This window comes from Dermochelys coriacea, chromosome 17 (assembly GCF_009764565.3).
Source record: "Dermochelys coriacea isolate rDerCor1 chromosome 17, rDerCor1.pri.v4, whole genome shotgun sequence".
Taxonomy (NCBI): Eukaryota; Metazoa; Chordata; order Testudines; family Dermochelyidae; genus Dermochelys; species Dermochelys coriacea.
Genome location: NC_050084.1, coordinates 493,435 through 515,561, shown reverse-complemented (window position 1 = coordinate 515,561; position 22,127 = coordinate 493,435). Strand labels below are relative to the sequence as shown.

At 49.6% G+C, this 22,127-nt stretch overlaps 1 protein-coding gene across 1 annotated transcript; it reads left to right on the top strand.

Annotated features, from left to right (window-relative positions):
• Positions 1–780: 780 nt before the first annotated feature.
• LOC119844550 (Rab interacting lysosomal protein) lies at positions 781–21,882 on the top strand. Its single transcript, XM_038375530.2, has 8 exons — positions 781–1,150; positions 1,772–1,895; positions 4,760–4,881; positions 5,192–5,380; positions 8,224–8,387; positions 9,236–9,358; positions 19,429–19,491; positions 20,663–21,882. The coding sequence occupies exons 1-8, from the start codon at positions 860–862 to the stop codon at positions 20,817–20,819; spliced, it is 1,233 nt and encodes a 410-aa protein (XP_038231458.1). The 5' UTR covers positions 781–859; the 3' UTR covers positions 20,820–21,882.
• The last annotated feature ends 245 nt before the right edge of the window (positions 21,883–22,127 follow it).

Genomic DNA, 22,127 nt, shown 5'->3' with positions numbered 1-22,127 from the left:
CTAACACGGCTGCTACTCTGAAACCTGTCATTATTTTCAGGCCCTGACTAACGTGTAGAAGGCAGGCCTTTTCTTTACAACATATCCTCCTTATACCAAATACAAGCAAACTCATTCTTTAATTTCACATTTATTCTCAATCCTCCCAAATGTGGGGCAGTATGAGAGGCAAGCAGAGGCCTGATCAGAGGCACACAGTGTCAGTGCTTTAGTGAATGAGAAATGATCGGGTGGGATTTGCTACGAAGGGCCTTTGAAAGCGGACACCAACAGTTTGTTGTGGAGCCGGGGAGGAGGGATGGAAAGAGAGGTGGTCAAAGCTGGGGCGAGGAGAATAAGCGTTGGAGCAGCATGCTGAATGGAGCTGAGCAGGACAAGATGCCCAGCGAGGAGGATGGTCCAGAAAAAAGTGGCCACGTGGATGAGAGCACGGCGCCGCTTCCTCCGGAAAGGGGCCAGCTCTGCCTACCTGCACAGCTGGTGCCTGTGGCCCTGCCCCCACCTGTGAAAAGGGGGCGGGGGCGCCGTGGGGTAACGGGGAGAGGGTCGGACACGACAGCACTGGCTGCAACGGGCCGCGCTCAGCCCCGGCCCGGGAGGTAACGTGGTTCGCTGGAGCGGCCAGGCCCCTGCTCCGGCCGGGCGAGAGGCCGCTGGGGGCGGAGCTGGCGCGCGCCGGAAGCGCTGGGGGCGGAGCTGGCGCGCGCCGGAAGCGCTGCCGGCGACCCGGCTCCGCCCCGCGCAACCCCCCGCTCGCTCCGACCGGCCCCTCCTGCCACGGGCGGCTCGGGCGCGTGCGCGGGCGCGGGCGCGGCGCGGCGGCTTGAAGGCGGCCGGAGGCCGGGGCGGCCGCGGCGCCATGGAGGAGCCGCTGCGGCGGACGCCGGCCGGCCGCCTGGCCCCGGAGCACGTGTTCCGCATGGCCGGGGCGCTCGGCGCCGAGCTACAGCGGCTCTCGGGGCGCTTCGGGCCGGAGGCGGTGGCCGGGCTGGTGCCGCAGGTGGTGCGGCTGCTGGAGTTCCTGGAGGCGCTGGCGGGCCCGGCGGGGGCCGAGGCCAGCTGCCGCGACCCGGCCGAGACGCTGCTGCGGACGGTGCAGAGCCCGCGCGGGGAGCGGCGGCGAGAGGAAGCGGCAGCGCCCGGGGCCGAGGTGGGCGCCGCGGCGCGGGCCTGGGGGGGGCGCGGGCCGGGCTCTGGGGCCTTCGCCCAGCAGGTGCGTTTCGCCCGCCTGCGGGAGGGCTTGGCGGCGTCCGTCATAACCGCATGAGAGCGGCCCCGCTGCGGCTGGCCACGGGCCATGCAGCCCAGCGTCCTGGCGGCCGCCGGGCCCGTGCTAGGGGCCCCAGAGGGAATGAAGAGAACAGGGGAGCGCCCAATGATCCGGCGCCTGGCAGACACAGGCCAGGGACGCCCTCCCTGCCCAGTCCCCGGTCATGGCGGCTCTCCGGCGAGCAGAGTCCGGCTTCTCCCCAAGTCCTCTGGCCTCCCAGCGACAGCCTGTGGGGGTTCGCAAAAAGAAAAGGAGGACTGGGGGCACCTTAGAGACTAACGAATTTATTTGAGCATAAGCTTTCGTGAGCTACAGCTCACTGCATCGGATGGGGGCTGCTTCCCAGAGCTCGGCTGGCCGCGGTGCCTAGGTGGCCGTCCGGCTGCAGAGCAAAACGGCTCTGGGCGCAGTATGCTCCCCATTGGTTCCTCGTCAGGTAAAAGCATAGTAGGTTTGGCGTGGCATAGGGAGGGAGCTGATCTCTCTGGGTCTGCTCTTCAGGATCTGGAGCAGAAGTTGTCTGAAGCTCAGAGGAAAGAGCATGTTCTCCAGAACCGGTTGGCCCAGCTGGAGGAAGAAAATCAAAAGCTTTTGGCACAGCTTGCAGAAAGCCAGCCCCAGGAAGGTGGGTGTCCCTGGGGAAGGAGGGTGGAGAGCTCTTGCTGAATCCCTTCCACTGCTGTCACTGCTGCTGGGAGTCGGTCCAGTGAGTGCAGTGATGTTCCTTCTGTGGTGGTGAAGCTGTAGTTACCTGAATGCTTATCTTGTTTACAGAAATCAGTTTAGTGCCCTGGCTTGCAGCCACTCTGATTCCCTGACATTCTCTGGTTATATTTGCATAAAGGCTTTACTCTGGTTTCTGAGCAACTGCAAACTCTCAATGGGTCCACATAATGCCTCGTAGGCAGGATGGTGTTATCCTACTTTATGGGTGGAGAACTGAGGCACGGAGTAATGCTGTCTATACTAGGGACCTTAGGAAAAATATGCCTTGTTCAGCTGCACAGTTAGCACTGGGGAGTTCTGAACTAAGCAGGGTGGGGCAGTTTCTAGTAAGTTTAACTAGAAGCCTTGTCTGTATATATATCTTAGGGCTCCCAGAGGTGCTTGCAGTGGTGCATGGGTTGTAAGATCTCTTACTAAACACACCTTTTACCCACACTAAAGTTGTCATTGTACAGAAGGCATGCAGCAGAGCAAAACCTAAGTCTGCAGAGTCCCAGCTGGTGCCTCAACCACAAGACCTTCTTCCCCTTAAGTTATTCAGGGAGCTGGTTGTGTGAATCTGGCTGTCTTTTACAAATGTAAAACTTGTATTTTAAAACACGCCCCAACCTGTCCCTTTCATGTCTTGTTCCAAGACCCGTTCTGCCTGATCTTTGGGGAAGTGGTTTCTAGTCAGAGGTTGGAGCTACTTCTACCTTTTCCCTAATTGAAGTATTCACGCCAAATCCTCCTTAGGGCTTGTCTACACCACGCAGCTTTTAGCGACAAGGCTGTGTCAACACAGCCTTGTCGCTAAAAGTCAGTGTGTGTAAACGCACTTTGTCGCCACTTTTGCAGACAAATACTTTCAGTTCTGCGAGTGGCATTCTCTTTGTTGTCAGGAGAGCACTCCTGCTGAGAAAGCTGCATTCAGGTTGCCACCTGCGTCGGCAAAACTTTTGTCTTTTGCGGAGGGAGGGGCTTTTTTAAGTACCCATGAAAGACAAAAGTTTTGTCCACAACTTCGCAGTATAGACATACCCTTAGGATTAGACATGTTAAACTCAGGATGAGTGTCCCTCTGTCATGGGTAGGCTCCAGAGCACCCATCAGTGTAGTAGCTATGCACTGAATGTACTCCTGGACTATTGTCCTCTGCCCAAGAAAACTTCAGCTACTGTTTGGGAATTTTACACTTGTCCATACTAGTTTGTTTGTTTCAGTTGCATCTTTCAGTGTCGGTGGTTGACTGTATTTCCTTTGGTAAAGCCACACTTTGTGTGACCAGGGAGTCTAATAATTGATGAATAAGTCAGAATCTAAATTAACCAGCTCTTAAAATTGTAAGTAAAAAGAAGAAATAGAGTCATAGTACAAGAGGAAGCAGCCACTTGTGTGATTTAGCAGACGACCTGCTTCTCTACTGCAATGCACTTGAAATTGGAGTCAGAGGTGGTGGCTGTTACTATCAAATTGGAGGTTGTTGGAGTCAATTGGATTAAGACCCCACTATATCTGAATGCATAGTAAAAGGTGGTTCCTGCTCCAAAGAGGTTACGGCTTAAAGAAGAAATAAGTATGTTTAAAAAAACAGGGAGGACAAGGGTAACTGTGAGGGGGAGGTGTTATATGGGCTGGCGCTTACACAGTTGGCAGCCTTTAACACATAAATAAGCAGGAGGCCTCAGTGATGTCAGTCCCTGCTGTCTACCTGCCTGGTTAGGGTCAGGAAGGAGTTGGCAATGTGACATGGCAGAAGAATGGTGAGTGTAGTGTTGACTGGCCTGTCATGGAGAAGGGAGGGGATGGTCCTGCTCTGCACATCCAGGTGGAGTGTAGAAGGGCATGTTCTCTGCTGACTACCCCAGTGTGTAAGAAAGATACAGTGGGTGAGAGAGAAGTAGCTAGGAGAGGACCAACTAAGTGGCAGGGAAGTAGAAGGGCCCGTTGGGAGTTAGATCAACGTAACATGGGGGTGCACCAGGGAGGAGGCGTTCAGGGTGGAGTGAGGGTAGTGCAAGGAACAATGGGAAGAAATAAAAGGGGAAATATTTGGATAATACCAAGAAGGTGTATACCCTGGGAGTGGGTGATCTGAGAGTCTCTGTGATCTCTAGATTCTATAAGTTGGTTATTTAACGGGCAATGCCAGTAATGTCAGCTCCTGAAGGGGGAGAGGAAGGAGTTGCTTAGGCTGTGGTTACAGTTCAGCTGCCATCTTTCACTCGTGCCTGAGTAAATTACAAAGTGACTTCTGCCTCCACTGGGTGATGAGGCATGGTTTGGGGGCAGTCTGGCTTCTTCATAGGGAGGGGGTTTACAGTGCTTTGGCCTGTGTTATGCGGAGGGGTAAGACCAAATGACCATAATGGTCCGTTCTGGCCTTAATCTGTGAATTACTCCAGCAGCAGATACTACGGCCTCACCTTCAGTAGAGGACCTTGCAGACTCCCCTGGTAGCTAGCCCTGGCTCAGTCTTACTGGGGTTAGCCACATTGGGAGCCCCAGTTTGGATGGCTCTTCAGCAGCCATTCTCATAAATTTGTCATCTAACCCTATTGGCAGCCTGTCTAGCAGTGCTCCATAAAATGGCTGTGGGAGGCAGGAGCCCATTTACTCAGGAGCTCCCAGCATTGCAAACATCAGTTCAGCTGAGACAGTGTTGGCAATGGTGCAGGAGGGGGGTTCTGTGAAACTTTCTAGAGTAGCCATGTCTGTAAACATGGAGCTCAGCAGGAGGGCAGAGCTGCAACTGATGCCTGTTCTCTTGTTGTTGGGTTTTAGACAGCACCTTACGGAAGGAGAGAGAAGTGATGCTGCGATTGAAGGAGGTGGTGGACAAGCAGAGGGATGAGATTCGTGCCCAAGCCCACGAGATAGTCTGCAAGAACCATGACACAGAGGCGGTAAGAGGCAGGGTGCCTTTGGCTTATTCCAGTGCTGTGAGGGTGGGGGAGCCATGCTATGTGATCTGTTCTTGCACACACCATTGTCCACCTGTAATATGTGCCAAAGTGTTTTGCTATAAGAACAGATTGTTTTTATATAGATTCTTATACCATCCCCAGCACTGTAGTATCTGAGCACCTATATATGCCTATACCTCTCTGCCTTTCCTGGGAGTGGCCTTGCACACACTTGTGTCCCCCTGTGTGAGAGCAGAGCCTGCAGCTGTATGCACAGCTGTCTCACACTTGCCTGTATCTGGTTTCTCAGCTGCAGGAGCAGTTAAATCGTTTCATGTCCAGGAATGAGGACCTGCGTCATAAACTGGCTGTGGTCCAGGTTCAGCTCAAGAGTGCTCTGGAGAAGAAGGAGGGTTTGGAGACCATAGTGCTGGAAAATCAGAGAGAAATCGACAGACTGACCAGGGCTGCATCTGGAGCATCCCCCAGGCTCAATATGGTGAGTGAGTCAGAGCCCTGCAATTTCCACTCTACAGGGACTCTCTAGTGCAGAATAAACTCTTTTAGCCCCTGCATAAGGCTGCAGTAAATCACTAATGGGTCAGGATGTGTCAGAGTGATCATTGCTCTAAGTCTCTAAACTTCAGGGCTTAGCCAAAAACTGATAAGATTGTTTCATGATGTTGGTGGCAGGAAGCCTGTGAGAGAATCAGTGGGTCTGCTGCTTTAGCAGGGAGTAAAAGGAGGAGTTAAGTGCAGTGATAAAGTGACTTGTTTGCTTTAGTCCCCACCACAAAGGATGCTGACAAGGTATCTGCCCCACACCTATTCTTTTCAGGTAATAAAGTAGAGGTGCTATCAGATCCCTATGTATCAAAAGAACTACTGGAACAAATTGATACAGTTAAGGACAAGTCACCAGGCCCCAGATTGCTCAGACCCAAGAATTCTGGAGAAACTGAAAAAGCATTAAAATCTGATAGTATCCTAGGGTGCTGGAGGGAAACAAACCAACCTATCTTTTTTCAGAGTAGCAGCCGTGTTAGTCTGTATTCGCAGAAAAGGAGTACTTGTGGTACCTTAGAGACTAACAAATTTATTTGAGCATAAGCTTTCGTGAGCTACAGCAGGCATCCGATGAAGTGAACTGTAGCTCACGAAAGCTTATACTCAAATAAATTTCAGAGTAGCAGCCGTGTTAGTCTGTATTTGCAAAAAGAAAAGGAGTACTTGTGGCACCTTAGAGACTAACAAATTTATTAGAGCATAAGCTTTCGTGAGCTACAGCTCACTTCATGCATCCGATGAAGTGAGCTGTAGCTCACGAAAGCTTATGCTCTAATAAATTTGTTAGTCTCTAAGGTGCCACAAGTACTCCTTCAAATAAATTTGTTAGTTTCTAAGGTGCCACAAGTACTCCTTTTCTTTTTTACATCTATCTTTAAGAGGCATCAATGGTCATCTTGGGAATCGCAGACTATGTTTAAACTCTGTTGTGGAAATGGTTTCCTAGAATTAACATTTAGCCCTCTATGAACTAATCAATTTCCCTATTAATAGCTTCTCATTAGCATTTTGCCTTGGACTGAATTGTCACGTTTCCTGCCCCTCGGGAGAGGGAGTGGGGCCTTATTGGGATAGGCTTGTGATACAGCAGAATAAGGTGAACTCCCCTCTGCTCTCCCCATGCCCCCACTGGATTTCATTGTTTTCAGATAGATGTAAACCATAAAGAATCATGTTCAATGTCCTTATGAGATGGCTCTCACATGAGATAGCATTGCTGTGTGGTTGTGCACATCACTGCCTCTCTGTAGGCTTTATCCTTGAGACCCTCCGATACAGAGAAATGAACAAGAATCCTCCTGACCCATGGCTGTGAAAAAAGCTAATGGGGTTTTGGGATGCATCAGGAGAGGCATTTCCAGTAGGGATAAGGAGGTTTTAGTACCATTATACAAGGCACTGGTGAGACCTCACCTAGAATACTGTGTGCAGTTTCGGTCTCCCAGGTTTAAAAAGGATGAATTCAAACTGGAGCAGGTACAGAGAAGGGCTACTAGGATGATCCGAGGAATGGAAAACTTGTCTTATGAAAGGAGACTTAAGGAGCTTGGCTTGTTTAGCCTAACTAAAAGAAGGTTGAGGGGAGATATGATTGCTCTCTATAAATATATCAGAGGGATAAATACAGGAGAGGGAGAGGAATTATTTAAGCTCAGCACCAATGTGGACACAAGAACAAATGGGTATAAACTGGCCACCAGGAAGTTTAGACTTGAAATTAGACGAAGGTTTCTAACCATCAGAGGAGTGAGGTTTTGAAATAGCCTTCCAAGGGAAGCAGTGGGGGCAAAAGATCTATCTGGTTTTAAGATTCTACTTGATAAGTTTATGGAGGAGATGGTATGATGGGATAATGGGATTTTGGTAAGTAATTGATTTTTAAATATTCAGGGTAAATAGGACTAATCCCCTGAGATGGGATATTAGATGGATGGGATCTGAGTTACCCAGGAAAGAATTTTCTGTCGTATCTGGCTGGTGAATCTTGCCCATATGCTCAGGGTTTAGCTGATCGCCATATTTGGGGTCGGGAAGGAATTTTCCTCCAGGGCAGATTGGAGAGGCCCTGGAGGTTTTTCGCCTTTCTCTGTAGCATGGGTGACTTGAGGGAGGCTTCTCTGCTCCTTGAAGTCTTTAAACCATGATTTGAGGACTTCAATAGCACAGACATAAGTGAGGTTTTTTGTAGGAGAGGGTGGGTGAGATTCTGTGGCCTGCGCTGTGCAGGAGGTCTGACTAGATGATCAGAATGGTCCCTTCTGACCTTAATATCTATGAATCTATAAGAGCTGTGCTTGCCAGAGCAGCGTCTGTTGTATCTCAAGCTGTCAGTATGTATTTGTGAAGGAGAGGGGGCAGAGAAGAAGTTTCAAGAGAACCCTGATGGCTAGGTGTGATGCACATGAGACCACTTTGCAACTAGAGTTTCTCTATATTTTAGATAGGTGCTGGAAAACCAAACAACCTTAGCTTTAAAATATCCCAGCTTTAGACTAGAGCCCATTATATAGCTAGCTAATGAAGTGCAGCTATATATTAGTTGTATATCTAACCAATGATCACACAGGGAAGGAGACTTCGTATTGCATGTGTTTCCCCATCTGCACCTGACTGTCTAGTCAGTGGTGGCATCTCCCCTGGAACCTGTGGCATCTTAAAAGCTTCCTCACCAGGCTTGTACCCTGCTCGTAGCAAGAGGGACTGCCAGGGCCTTTACACTGACTTTACCTGTCTTCCCAGGGTCTGCTCAGCTTTTCCCTCTCTTTGAATCCCTAGGATGGAGCTGCAGCATCTGGGGAGGTGCTGCAGCACCAAGACTTGGGGAGGAACTCTGCTCTGAGCTGCTTCTCTAAAGAAGAGTTGAAACAAATCCTACAGGAGCGGAATGAACTCAAGACCAGTTTGTTCTTGGTGCAGGAGGAGCTGGCCTATTACCAACGGTGAGCATTGCAGCAGGCAGGGAGCTGGCGTGCCCACTGTCCTGCATCAGACTGGAGGTTGTGGGGCATGGCGCTGGCTGTAGGGAAGTCTCCACAGACAGCAAGCACCTCTAGGGATGTTGTAGGACCACAGAGCGTGGGAGAGGGCACCATCCAGCATACCTAGAGCAGCCTGATTACAGGGAAGGGGGAGCATGTTCCTGGGTGACCAGAACCACAGTCAGTTCAAGAAAGAACAAAACACCTTCTCCTGCTGCAGGGGGTCCCTTGGCCATGGTAAGCTGCATCTGTGCCATCCAGATCTACTAAGATTCTGATCTGCAGCACTGGCATTTGAGTGCAGGGCTGCCTTGAGATGGTTGTAACCTTGGGCAAGTAGACACAGGTCCCTGGGAGAGAGGAGGGATTGATCCTTCCCTTTTGTTTCAACCACCAGGTTGAGTACCCTCGAGGTGGATTCACATGCCTCACCCCCACCCATGGGCAGGGGTGAATTGTGTGGCTGTAGATGGTCTAGGTTAAGGTCTCGGATTGGAGTCCTTACAACCTTGCCCTGCTGCCGCTTGCTCCCCAGAGAAGGGGGATGTGTTAGTTTCTCATTTCACCCTTCCTGTGATCTTTCTCTTCCTGGGCTGAGAGGCCTACAGTGTGGCCTGTCTGGAATCTAATTCTTCTGTGCCAGGATTGAGGTCCTCTCAGGGGCGGGCATCACTGTTTCAGTCTCTGCTGAAGACGGAGAGTCCTGGGGAGGTACCTCTACTTTTGGGATGTTCCTTGCCCGCTCCCAGGAGGCTGTGGAGCTGGGTGTCTCTCAGCCCTTCTGTGCACTGGCTGGTTTGTTTCCCCAGGGAGCTGCTGAATGACAACCGAATCCCAAGCTTCCTGCTGGATGCCATGAAATCCACCATCAAAAAACAGCAGAAAAAAATTCGAGCCAAGATGTTGGGGACTGTGGAGGAGCCAGTGAGCAGGTGAGTCTGCAGCTGGTTGCAGGAGCCTGGGTGCTCAGGCTGGAGTAGCTCCTGCTCATTCCACAGCTGGATGGACACTGATGGCCATGGTACAACACCTCTCCTGCTGCTCAGAAGGAAGGAGAGAACTGCCTCTGCCTGGGGAGGGCCTCCAGTGCCTGCCTCGCATGCCAGCTGGGACTCGAGGAGCATTGCTGCGTAGCACAGGAGCCCCTGGTATCCCCATGCCTGGGCACCAGGGGACTCCTAATCACAGGGCACTCAGCACATTTCATTGTCACTGGGTCGTATGCAGCCTGCAGGGCTGTTGGACACCACTCATTGCTGCAGTGGAGTCTGGTGAAGGGGGTGTGAGGCTGGGGCAGATAGAAGTGCTGAGGAAGGACTGGCCAATGAGCAGGGTCCTGCCTGATGCTGTCAGAAGCTGTCCAGAGGGGTGCTATTGAAGATGGCAGCTGGGATGTTCCATGGAGGGTCTGCAGGATTCACAGGAGTAGCACCCACTCCTGCAAGTACAGAGCGACTCAAGGTTACCTGTTGTAAACTGTACATAACTCGAGTTCCATGCCCTGTTCTGTGGGCTGCGTCCTCATCACCCCAGAACGGACTGGCCGGGGTGCGTGTGGAGTGCAGCTCAATGGTTTTTAAGCTGTCTTGAATAAAGATCTGAAATGGGCCTAGCTTTTCTAGAGGGCTTTGATAACGGCTGTTCCCTTACCCTCTGCTTCAGGGGGGTGACTCTTGGTTTGGGGGAGAGATCCACAGAGGGGAAGGGAGGAGCTAACATAACTGCACATGATGGAAGGAAGTATCATTGTGCCCATGGGGTCTAGACTTCCAGTAGGTGGGTGACCAGATCTTTGGAAGCAGAGACTTGCCTACAGCCTTATCTGTGTCCTGGAACAAACGTTTGTCATGGAGCACTGGAACCTACCTGTTAGGCCTCTGAGGCTGTGCAGGTGAAGGCCTTCTCTTCGCTAGGGAGAAAGTGTGTTCTAGCTCCAGTTAACAGGTGAAAGCCTAGCAAAGACAAAGCAGCTCATAGTGCTAATTGAATTAAGAGGTCAAGGTCAACCCCTGGCTCCCCCATAGGCTTTAAATAAACATCTGCACTCCTGTGAAAACTAAGCTGCCCCCTCTTTGGTAGGATTTACCTTGTGTTCTCAATGCAAGTTAACACATTTTTCCTGCTGAAGACTCACCATGGGGTACTGTAGGGTGAGTGGGGCTTTCCCTAATGCAGGTCTAGGGGGAGTCCCTTCATGACTGAGTGCAGAGGGAGTGTTTGGCTCTGGCCAGGTCTCTGGCAAACCAAGAAGGAAAGTTTTCCTGGCTGCATGAATACCCTTCCCCGCAGCCTGCTTATCCACCCCTGTAGTGTTGGAATCTTATACTTTAATAAATAGGGCAGCAGCAGCTACCTCTAGAGCCCTGTGAGGGCTAACAATGGTCTAGGGTTAACACTGCTGTGTCCCTAACAGCTTCTCCAGGGCAGCGGCTGGGCTATTGACCTGCCCTAACAAACCTAATGTAGACTCCAAAGCCTGTGTCTTGGCTGAGTATGGCAGGCTGCTGGTTCCTAATTTCTGCAGCCTCTGGGATTTGGTTAGCCCCTAGCTCTGCCTGTGGCTAGAGCTGTTACTTTTTGAATGGGATTGTTACCCATTAAGTTAGCATACACGGCTGTCCCTACCGCTATGATCGTTATCTTGAGCGAGCCCTGGCCGACCCTCCCATGAGCAGGGCTGTATGATGCAGTCTGTCCATGCTTATGCTGACCATGAAGCTGTGCTCTGCAGTGTGTGAGCTAATCTTCCTCCTGCCAAGGCCTGGTCTTGGTGTCAGCAGCACCCTGTCTTGCTTATCTCCACTAGCAAAGAGCCCTTCCCTCTCTGTTCTGTGGCTCTGCACTGTCATGGCTGGTGGAGGAAAGGGAGCCTTCTGTCCCCTGCAGACTGAACTGAGCTATCCTTTTTAGGTGATAGATCTGAGGAACTGTCCAAGACTGAGGTATCATTAAAGGAGGTTTTGGAATAAATTGATAAATTAAAAAGCGATAAGTCACCGGGACCAGATGGTATTCTCCCAAGAGTTCTGAAGGAACTCAAATGTGAAATTGCAGATCTACTAACTGTAGTCTGTAACCTATCATTTAAATCAGCTTCTGTACCAGATGACTGGAGGATAGTTAATGTGATCCCAATTTTTAAAAAGGGCTCCAGAGGTGATTCTGGCAATTACAGGCCTGTAAGCCTGACTTCAGTACTGGACAAACTGGTTGAAACTATAATAAACAATATTGTCAGACATACAGATGAACAGAATTTGTTGAGGAAGAGTCAACATGGTTTTATTAAAGGGAAGTCATGCCTCACCAATCTACTAGAATTCTTTGAGGGGGTCAACAAGCATGTGGACCAAGGGGATCCAGTGGATATAGTGTACTTAGATTTTCAGAAAGACTTTGACAAGGTCCCTCACCAAAGGCTCTTAAGCAAAGTAAGCTGCCACAGGATAAGAGGGAAGGTGCACTCATGGATTGGTAACTGGTTAAAAGATAGGAAAGAAAGGGTAGGTATAAAATGGTCAGTTTTCAGAATGGAGAGAAGTAAATAGTGGTGTCCCCCAGGGGTCTGTTCTGGGACCAGTCTTATTCAACATATTCATAAATGATCTGGAAAAAGGGGTAAACAAAATTTGCACATAATACAAAAGTACTAAAGATAGTTAAGATCCAGGCAGACTGCGAAGAGCTACAAAAGGATCTCTCAAAACTGGGTGACTGGGCAACAAAATGGCAGATTAAATTTAATGTTGATAAATGCAAAGGTAATGCACATTAGAAAGCATAATCCCAACTATACATATAAAATGATGGGGTCTAAATTAGCTTTTACCACTCAAGAAAGCGATCTTCGAGTCACTTTGGATAGTTCTCTGAAAACATCCACTCAATGTGCAGTTTTCAGAGTAGCAGCCGTGTTAGTCTGTATTCGCAAAAAGAAAAGGAGTACTTGTGGCACCTTAGAGACTAACAAATTTATTAGAGCATAAGCTTTCGTGAGCTACAGCTCACTTCATCGGATGCATTTGGTGGAAAAAACAGAGGAGAGAGCAGTGACAGTCAAAAAGGCTAACAGAATGCTGGGAACAATTAAGAAGGGGATAGATAATAGGGCAGAAAATATGTTGCATCTATATAAATGCATGGTACACCCACATCTTGCATACTGTGTGCAGATGTGGACACCCCATCTCAAAAAAATATACTGGAACTGGAAATGGGCAACAAAAATGATTAGGGGTATGGAATGGCTTCCATATGAGGAGAGAGACTGGGACTTTTAAGCTTGAAAAAGAGATGGCTAAGGGGAGATATGATTTGAGGTCTATAAAATCATAGAGAAAATAAATAAGGAAGTATTGTTTACTATTTCTCATAACATGAGAACTAGGGGTCACTAAATGAAACTAATAGGCAGCAGCTTTAAAACAAATAAAAGGAAGTATTTCTTCACACAATGCATAGTCAATTCTTGGAACTCCTTGCCAGAAGATGTTGTGAAGGCCAAGACTCTAACAGGGTTCAAAAAAGAAAATAAATTCATGGAGGACAGGTCCATGAATGGCTATTAGCCAGGATGGACAGGAATGGTGCCCCTAGCCTCTTTGCAAGAAGTTGGGAATGAGCGACAGGGATGGATCACTTGATTACCTGTCCTGTTCATTCCTTCTGGGGCACCTGGGACTGGCCGCTGTTGGAAGACAGGATACTGGGCTAGATGGACCTTTGGTCTGATCCAGTAGGGCCACTCTTATGTTATCTTATGACTGTAAGGGCCTGGGAGCAGGACCTGTGTCTTGGGGTATTTACGAAGCACAGAGTTTTCCAAGTAACTAGGCGTTGACTTTCTTCCTCTCCCCAGCTCCCTGCAGCTGAGGTGGGTAAATAGGACCCCTTTGCCATTAGTTTTTTCCACCAAATGCATCCGATGAAGTGAGCTGTAGCTCACGAAAGCTTATGCTCTAATAAATTTGTTAGTCTCTAAGGTGCCACCGGTACTCCTTTTCTTTTTGCGAATACAGACTAACACGGCTGCTAGTCTGAAATTTGCCATTAGTGTCATTCCTGCTGTTAAATGCAGAAGAACCCATTCCTGACTGTGGGGAAATCCCAGCCTTGGTAGAATCCTCTGCCTCATAGTTACATCCAGCAGAGTGGGGCTAGGGCCGCCCAAAGGATGAGCAGCTTTGGGTGATGATGGATGTGGAAGAGGAAGGGACCAACTATGAAGCTTGAGCATGTGAATTCTGTGTCGTATAGCCAAGCCTCCACCCTTCCCCTAACTGCTTCCAGGGTCTGCAGTGCCCTGTGTAATTGGGCAGCCCTGCAGAGGGCTAAAGTGGACTCCTCTTTTCTCTGGGGATGCTTTGGCGTGGCTGATTAACGCCTCTTGAGGTCACCAGACTCCAGTTCATCTTGTTTAAAGCAGGTTTGGGTGATACATAATAGAGTGAGTAGCAGAATAAGAGGTGCGTGGGGACAGTTGCATGAATGGATGTGGCAGTGTTCTGGCTAGCTGACTGGAAAAGCTCCCTTAATGCTTCCTCCTACTGTGTCCCTTTTCTGCCAGACACACACACAAGCAATCTCATCAATGGCTGTCTGCCATCTCGCACACTTTATGTGTTAGCTGGTGATTTCCAAGGGTTGGGAATCTGCTTGTCTGACGGTTTGCATTTTCTTCTTCTCTGCTTGCTGGCAGTAGGGAGCATGGTGTCTTTTCCCTATACTCAGCACTGGCCTTTACTGTGCCTCGTTACTTTGTCTACTTCTGGAGAAGCCAGGTGGCCCATGTTAACTAGACAAATGCCTGTGAGCCATCTGTAGCCACCCTCCCAGTGTCCCATAGGGAGAACAGCAGGATTTTCAAAAGAGCCCAAAGGCATAAGTTTCATTGAGTCAAAGTCCCACTGAAAAGCAAGGAGACTTAGCCCTTAAAGGTACTCCCATGCTGCAAGTGAAGGTGTGATTGTAACACAGATAGGCATCTTCCCCCGCCCCAGCTTTGATCTAGCTAACAGGTGTTAAAATAGCAGTGAAGATGTGATAGCACAAGCTAGCAACCAGAGTACATACCCAGCTCCTCACTGCACTTGTACTCTGGTGGTTAGTGAGTGCTGAAGCTAATGCTGTCCCCTTTTCACTGCCAGGGTTAGCTGTGCCAGCTAGATGAAAGCAACAGAGGTATGTCTACCCATGCTGCACTCGTATCTTTGCTGTCAGTGTAGACCTCTGAAACAGTCACTGAGAGTGGGATTTTCAAGTGTGGATGCTGCTGAGAACCCCAATGGTGGTGGCCATCACTAGCCATCTGGCAGTTATCCTTTCCTACTCTTACGGACCCCTGTGATGCTATATTGGGCCCTGCTAGTAGCCATGCGAGTCCCGGTGCAGTGCATTTTCAGCACTGTGTGATTGAACCCTGCACAGAGCAGCACTCATTGTTGCAGACAGAGGCCCATATACAGTATAGCACCCTGCAGAGCTGACTCCAGGGAAGCAGAATCGGTGCCAACTATCATGCTGTCTGGAATAAGAAAAGGAGTACTTGTGGCACCTTAGAGACTAACAGATTTATTTGAGCATAAGCTTTCGTGAGCTACAAGTACTCCTTTTCTTTTTGCGAATACAGACTAACACGGCTGCTACTCTGAAAGCTGTCTGGAATGGTTCATGACTGAGAGCGCCTATATCAGGGCAGATACCCCAAACTGGTGGTGTGTTCTATGGTGCAATTTTACCAAGCCAGTAACAAATGTGAACTGCAAAAAGAAAAGGATTACTTGTGGCACCTTAGAGACTAACAAATTTATTTGAGCATAAGCTTTCATGAGCTACAGCTCACTTCATTGGATGCACCAATGAACTGGATCACTATAAAAGTCTTACTGTGGAGTCAGACAGTCCCCTTACACTCTCCAGTCTATCTTGCCATCCAGACAAACTGAACTTAGTGGTAAATGGTCACTTACACCAAAAATCACGCCATGTTTAGGTTGCTTCCAATCCTGAGAGACCAGTCACTTACCTAGATCAACTGGTACTCTTGATTCTATCCCAAAGACAATGCCTATAGCGTTGTAATAAACTATCTAAAGGCTTATAACAAGAAAAAAGGAAGAGAGTTATTTACAGGTTAAAACAAGCAAATTTATACATGCAAATGAGTTACCATCTAAATTCTAAGCATGACAGAGTTGTGGTGATCACTTTTCAAGGTGTCTTTCCAGGCAGACCCAGGTGGCAACTTCTGGGGATCTCTGGCTTCAGTTTAGATCTCTGGCCCTTCAGAGTTCAAACAGCCAAAAGATGCAATTTCTTTTTGTCAGGGATTTTTATTCCTGTCCCGCAGAGTTCAACAGGATGGGGAGAGTTTGTCTCCCCTTCATGGGTGTGGGGAAACAAACAATAAAGTCTTTTTCCTCTGATGGTCCACCATGGTTTGTCTGGTATCTATGCTATGGGCCTTCTTTTGTTGGGCTGGAGATAACACCTCATGCGGCAAACTAATATTTCACAGTTGCTAATGTTTCTCTCCTGACTGGGGGGGTTTACAGTTTCAGAGCAAACATTTTTAGTTACAGAATTAAATATTATCTTATAACAGGGGCTATAGATATTATAAGTGAGATTAATACATGCAGCAACATACAAGCATTTCATAGAGTCTAAACTAAATACATTCTTATAAAACTAATCCCTATTTAGAGCACAACTAACATATAGGTGACCTGATCTGGTCTCCAGTTATGAGGTTGTTGTCAGTCTTTAGCTAATGCCTGCAGCCTGGGCAAGAGCTGGCATCTCGCCTGCTAGTGTAACACTAACAATGGTGAGAAATTTCTTCAGAATTTCTCCAGCTCACCAAGGAAGGAGGTACTCTGGTGCTTTACCTGGCATCACAGGGCAGTCCAGGTAGTGAGGGACTGGGCCTTGGAGTCACTCACTGTTCAGCTGGCTCAGCTAGTAGAAAGCTGAGGTGTGTGTGTGTGGAGTGGTTAGAAGAAAGTATTGGGGACTGGGAGGACACTGGCTTCTGCTCTGGGGTGAGCCCTGAATAGGATCCCTTTGCCATTAGTGTCACAGGGATCATGGGAAGGCCCTTTTAATCACCCTAGAGCCAAACTGCCCAGGTGCTGAAAATGCTAAGCTGTGCCTGGGGAGGAATGTGTGTGTTGTAGTCTGAGCCAAAGTTGGGTGTGTATAATTGTAATGTGAGGATTAACAGATTCTTGTCCCAAGATCAGACCTAGTAATTACCATATAATTTGGGAACCGCGATGTGCACAGGTGCAACACTCGCACCATAGGAACTCTCTCTATATATTTGCAAGTAAATAATTTATTAAAAATTTAGCAAAGTTATACACACACTTAAACTCTACAAGGCAGATAGAGATAATACAGAAAGTACATTTGGACGGCAATACTTATACCCTGGAATGTTAACCATTATCTTTCTCATCACCGTCATAGTCCTCATCTTCCCCAGTGGCCATCATTCTGGTCCCTCCCAAGGTCTACATCTCTCCAGCTCATTGGCTGCCCCTGGGATGTTGCTTTTACAGTAGGTTATGCTCACGCTGTCACATCCAATGCATATTCAATAGACAGGTTTCAGAGTAGCAGCCGTGTTAGTCTGTATTCGCAAAAAGAAAAGGAGTACTTGTGGCACCTTAGAGACTAACAAATTTATCTGAGCATAAGCTTTCGTGAGCTACAGCTCACTTCATCGGATGCATTTGATGAAAGCTTATGCTTATGCTCCAATAAATTTTTTAGTCTCTAAGATGCCACAAGTACTCCTTTTCCTTTTATATTCAATAGAGGTCCTTATTTGTATTTCCACCCTTAAGGTGTCCTTTTTTTATAGGTTAGTATATATATGATGTTACCCTATTAGCATACACGTCAATTTGCTGTCATGGCACCTTTGTGGTTGGAGTTCTGTCCAGAACCTTCTGGATGCTGGTGTCAGTGATGTTCTGTGGGTGGCTGATGTCTGTATTCTGGACAAAATTCCCCCTCTCGCATGCTACTTTCAGTTTCCTGTAACTTATGAGTTAAATTTATCTATACCAAAGGTTATAGGCCTCAAGCCTCACACTATCTAGTAAAGCCAAATCTTGCAGGATAAAAGCCTGTAGGTTCCTTGCATTACTACTAAATATAATAAAGCAGGATAACAAAGCAATTCATATAATACAGGTAAGCTGGCCCACTGGGCTACAGTGTCTGACTCATTTGCTTACATGTTTTTAAATACTTAAAAATAAAAACATTGTGACCATCACTGTCATACATCTATACAGCAACGTGAACACTGAAGAGTCTGAAAGTGCTTTGCTGTCGGAGGCACTTGGGAGATGAAGTTTTAACGTTTGCAAAAGTGCTTTGCAGGTGAAGAGCACTGAGCGTAATTGTGCTGAGTGTAAATTGTGATTCTATACGAAATTTTGGAAAAGAATTTCTGTACCCGCCACTAACATGCAACCATTGCTGAGAGTGGAACGATGGTGCTGTTGACTGTTCATTTTGAAAAATCACCTGGAGTCCTTCCAAAAAGGAAAGAGCAGCTCCTGACTTTTCCCATCCCTGATGAACTTCTGGGATTATTTAGGGTGGTAGAAGATGGAGTAGCTAGGAATCAGGGGAGAAAAATAATAAAGGGGAAAAAACATAGGCTTAAGGGCAAGAAGAACATCCCTGTCAATGAGAAGTATTGGGCTATGCCAGAGTCCTCTAGGGGAGGCAGTGGAAGCTCTGTTGCTAGAGACCCTAGACCGGGGTGGGCAAACTTTTTGGCCTGAGGGCCACATCAGGGTGCGAAACAGTATGGAGGGCTGAGTAGGGAAGGCTGTGCCTCCCCAAACAGCCTGGCCCTGCCCCCTATCCGCCCCCTCCCATTTCCTGCCCCCTGACTACCTCCCTCTGAACTCCCCACCCATCCAACCACCCCTGCTCCTTGTCCTCTGACTGCCCTGACCCCTAGCCACACCCGGGACCCTTGATCCATCCACCCCCCCCATTTCTTGTCCCCTGACTGCCCCCTCTGGGGACCCTCATCCCTGGACCCCACCCCCTGTCCAACCCCCCCCACTCCCTGTCTCCCCCCACCGGGACCCCACCCCCTATCCAAACTCCCCCCCCCCCCCGCTCCCATCCCCTGACTGCCCCCGGGATCTCCTGCCCCCTTACCATGCTGCTCAAAGCAGCAGGACAGGCTTGTTGGAAAGCCTGGGAGGTGAGCGGGCACAAACAACACTGCTCGTGTGGCTGCGGGGGAGGGAGACAGGGGAGGGGCCGGGGACTAGCCTCCCTGGATGGGAGCTCAGGGGCCAGGCAGGATGGTCCCACGGGCCGGATGTGGCCTGCAGGCCATAGTTTGCCCACCTCTGTCCTAGACTGTAGGAAACAATCCTGCCCTGGCTCCAAGAAATGGACTGGGTGGGACCCAGGATATCTTCTCTAGTTCTTTTAAATACTGTGACTGCAGTAGCTATTTAACAGTCACATAGCAGCTCTGCCCACCAGTTTAGGGCAGAAAATGAAGGAGAATCCTTGTCCAGCTGAACATGTGGGAGGGAGGAGGCAGAAGGTGATTGCTCTTTGGAACTTGGCCAGGATCCTGGATCACATCCAACACTTTTACTCTTGCAGAGTGCCCTGGGATCTGTACTGGGCACACGTGGTGAGGGCCTCAGTTCTGCACTGCATCCACAAGGCAATGTCTGATGCAGGACACACTGTGGGCTTTTCTAGGGAACAGCTTCAAGAAATCAACCCTTCTGGAGCTGAATCTGGCTTAGGGTATCCTGTGGGCTGTGCAGGATTCCCATGATGATTTGTGTGATAGGGCTATTACCCTCCTCTCCCCCATATGCATATCATTTGTGATTTGGGTAGAGGGATCTGGCATTCTCCTTTCTACTGATATGGTATGAAGCATAAGTGAGCAGGTCAGAGGGTTTCTGACTCACCATTTCTCTGCTCTTTTGTACCCTAGTGATGAAGATGAGAGTGCAGATTGTGTGGACTCTCACCCACGTGAATCCAAAATCAAGAGCTTGTAAGTTTCCATCCGATGTGCTGATCTGGGGAGGTATCTGTATGGTTAGAGGAATAATTTGCCCTTAGGGCAGAGGTCCCTAATGTGTGGGGTGTGCCCCCCAGGGACCTTCCAGGGGCATGGTGGGTCTGGGCCAGCCCCCACGGGGTGGGGAGAGAGTGCCACCCCCACCCTGCCCCCGAGCTCTGCTATGGCCCCATCCCCAGCCTTGGCATGGCTCCACACCCAGCTGGGGGCCTGGCTGCGGCTCTGCTCCTGCCCCTAGCCTTGGCCCCTGCAGTGGCTCTGTTCCTGCCCTTGGCCAGGGCGTGGGGCTGGGAGCAGAGCTGCATCCGGCTGCCGGCCCCCACAGCAGCCCTGCTGCAGCTCCGATCCTGCCCCCACCCCAGCCTCACCCCCTGGCTGCGGCTCAGTTCTCAGCTTTGCTCCTAGCCCCATCCCCATCTGTGGCCCCAATCTCAGCCCCTTTTCCCCCGTCTCCCCCCTGCCCGCTCAGACCCTTGGCCCCCGGGGGGGAGCGGAGAGGACGGGCACAGCCCTCAAAAATTTGGGGATCACTGCCTTAGGGCATTATAAATGACTACAGTACCTGCGAGGCTTTATCTGTTGTGAACAGTGTGCTGAGCACTGTACAAGGAGGTGCAATCCCTGCCCCGAAGTGTTGGCACCTTCGTATGGAGGAGCCAGGGGCTTGCGCACACACAGTGCATCAGGGGCTGGTGTATGTGTCAAGTGCTCTGAGAGGCCTGCTCCAGGCTTGCTATTCTGATTCTCACGCCCTAGTGTGATTTGGTGCCTCCTCCAGGGTCAGTGACAGTCACAAACCTATATCACATAGGTTCTGGAGTGCTAGGCAGTGCTTAAAGTATGTGTGTAGGTGAGTGGGGGGAGGGGTCACAGACCTGACAAAATATAAAAAAAAAATTAAATCTAGCTGAGGGACCGTCTTAAGCACTGTCTTAGCAAAGCTGCTGCTCCCAGATTATGACAGGTCCCTCACTTTTTTTGGACATTACGTACTGGCCCCAGGTGTTTACGGATGAACCTGTCCCTGATTCTGCCAGGTGTCACCAATGGACAGTGGTTCTGGCAGCAGCTCTGGGGATGTCGCTCTCTCTTGTGAGAAGTTCACTGCTCCTGCTCATCTACTCTCTTTCTGCTTTTCCTGCAGTTTTGGTCTGTGGTATCACAACAGCAGCAAAGACTCCCCCAACGCAGGCTGCTCAGGAGTGTGGGAAATCATTGACTCACAGGATGTGCATTTTGAGCAGGAGGAAGAGAACAAACCCACACATGGCTCCCCTGACAAAGTGATGCCCCCTCCCTGACCTCAGCTAAGCAGGATGCCAGCCTCTGGCACATGAGCAGCATCTGCCCCTCCCAGCCCTTCTGTCAGAGACAATTTCATGGGAGGCTCGGTAGCCTCAGCTCCATTAGAAACGTTGGTCCCCGATTGCAGCAGTCAGCCCTAGAGATGAAGCTGCACAAGATGCAGTGAAAGCCTGATGTGCATAGGGATAGACAGCTCTGCCCCCAGCCAGTGCCCGCACCTCATTTGTTTTCGCAGTTCAGATGCCCCAGTCAATGCCCAGGCCCCATTCACACTTGCAGCTTGGCCCCATCAAATGTAGCCCGTCCATGCTCGTGGCTCAGCCCCCATCGAATGCCTATGCCCCACTGGCACTTGCGGCTCAGCCCCTGTTGAATGTCCACTCCCCATCTGCTTGTGGCTTGGCTGCCCCACCCAGTGTCTGCACTGCACCTGTGCTTATGCCCCAGCTGCCTCAGCCAACGTCCATACTGTCTCTGTGCTTGTGGCTTGGCCACTGCAGCCGGTGCTTGGCCATGCTCTCTCTTGGCTGCCCCACCTAAAGTCTGCGCCTTACCTCTGCTTTCCCCCCAGCTGTCCCAGCCAATCACCCATGATACACCAGTGCTCATGCCTTGGCCACTGCAGCCAGCACTTATGCTCACACCCCAGCTGGGCTGCCACAGCCAGCACCTGCATCTGCAGCCAGGCTGCACTTGCAGCTCAGCTCCCTCATTGCTGGCTGCTGCTCTCAGGCAGGGACTAATTTTTCTACCATAAATTTACCCAAACTATGGCTTGGTAGATGTATTTGCTTCGTGACCTCATGGTAGGACACTGCAATGCACTGACCCCAGAGAAAAAGTGCAATAGAGCCTCTGATCAGGGCTTTTCTGTGTTTCACTAGGAACATGTAACAGTGACTAGTGCATGGCACTGGTAAGTGCTAAGGAAATGGAGGTGTTTTAGTCTCTGGGAGTTTCTCTATTATTGGGGCGATGGGGAACTCTCTTGGATATATTACTGTCTGACTTTAGAATTGAGATCAGCACCAGCAATAAATCCTTTGAGTGTTGCTCAAAGCACCTGGCATGGCCTGTGCTTTCTTCTTGCTCTTGTAGGGACTCCCAGGTGGACTGGATTGGCAGTGTTCAGAGGGAGACCCATCCCTCGGGAGACCGAAAATCATATTGCACACAGCGCTAAGAAATCTCCAATAAAGAACAGTCCTTTCCTGGTTGAAGACATAGCCCAGGCAGGAGTTAATGGTTTTGCCATCTCTGCTCTCCATGGTCTTGAGCCTACCACACTGCTCTATGCTCCTGTT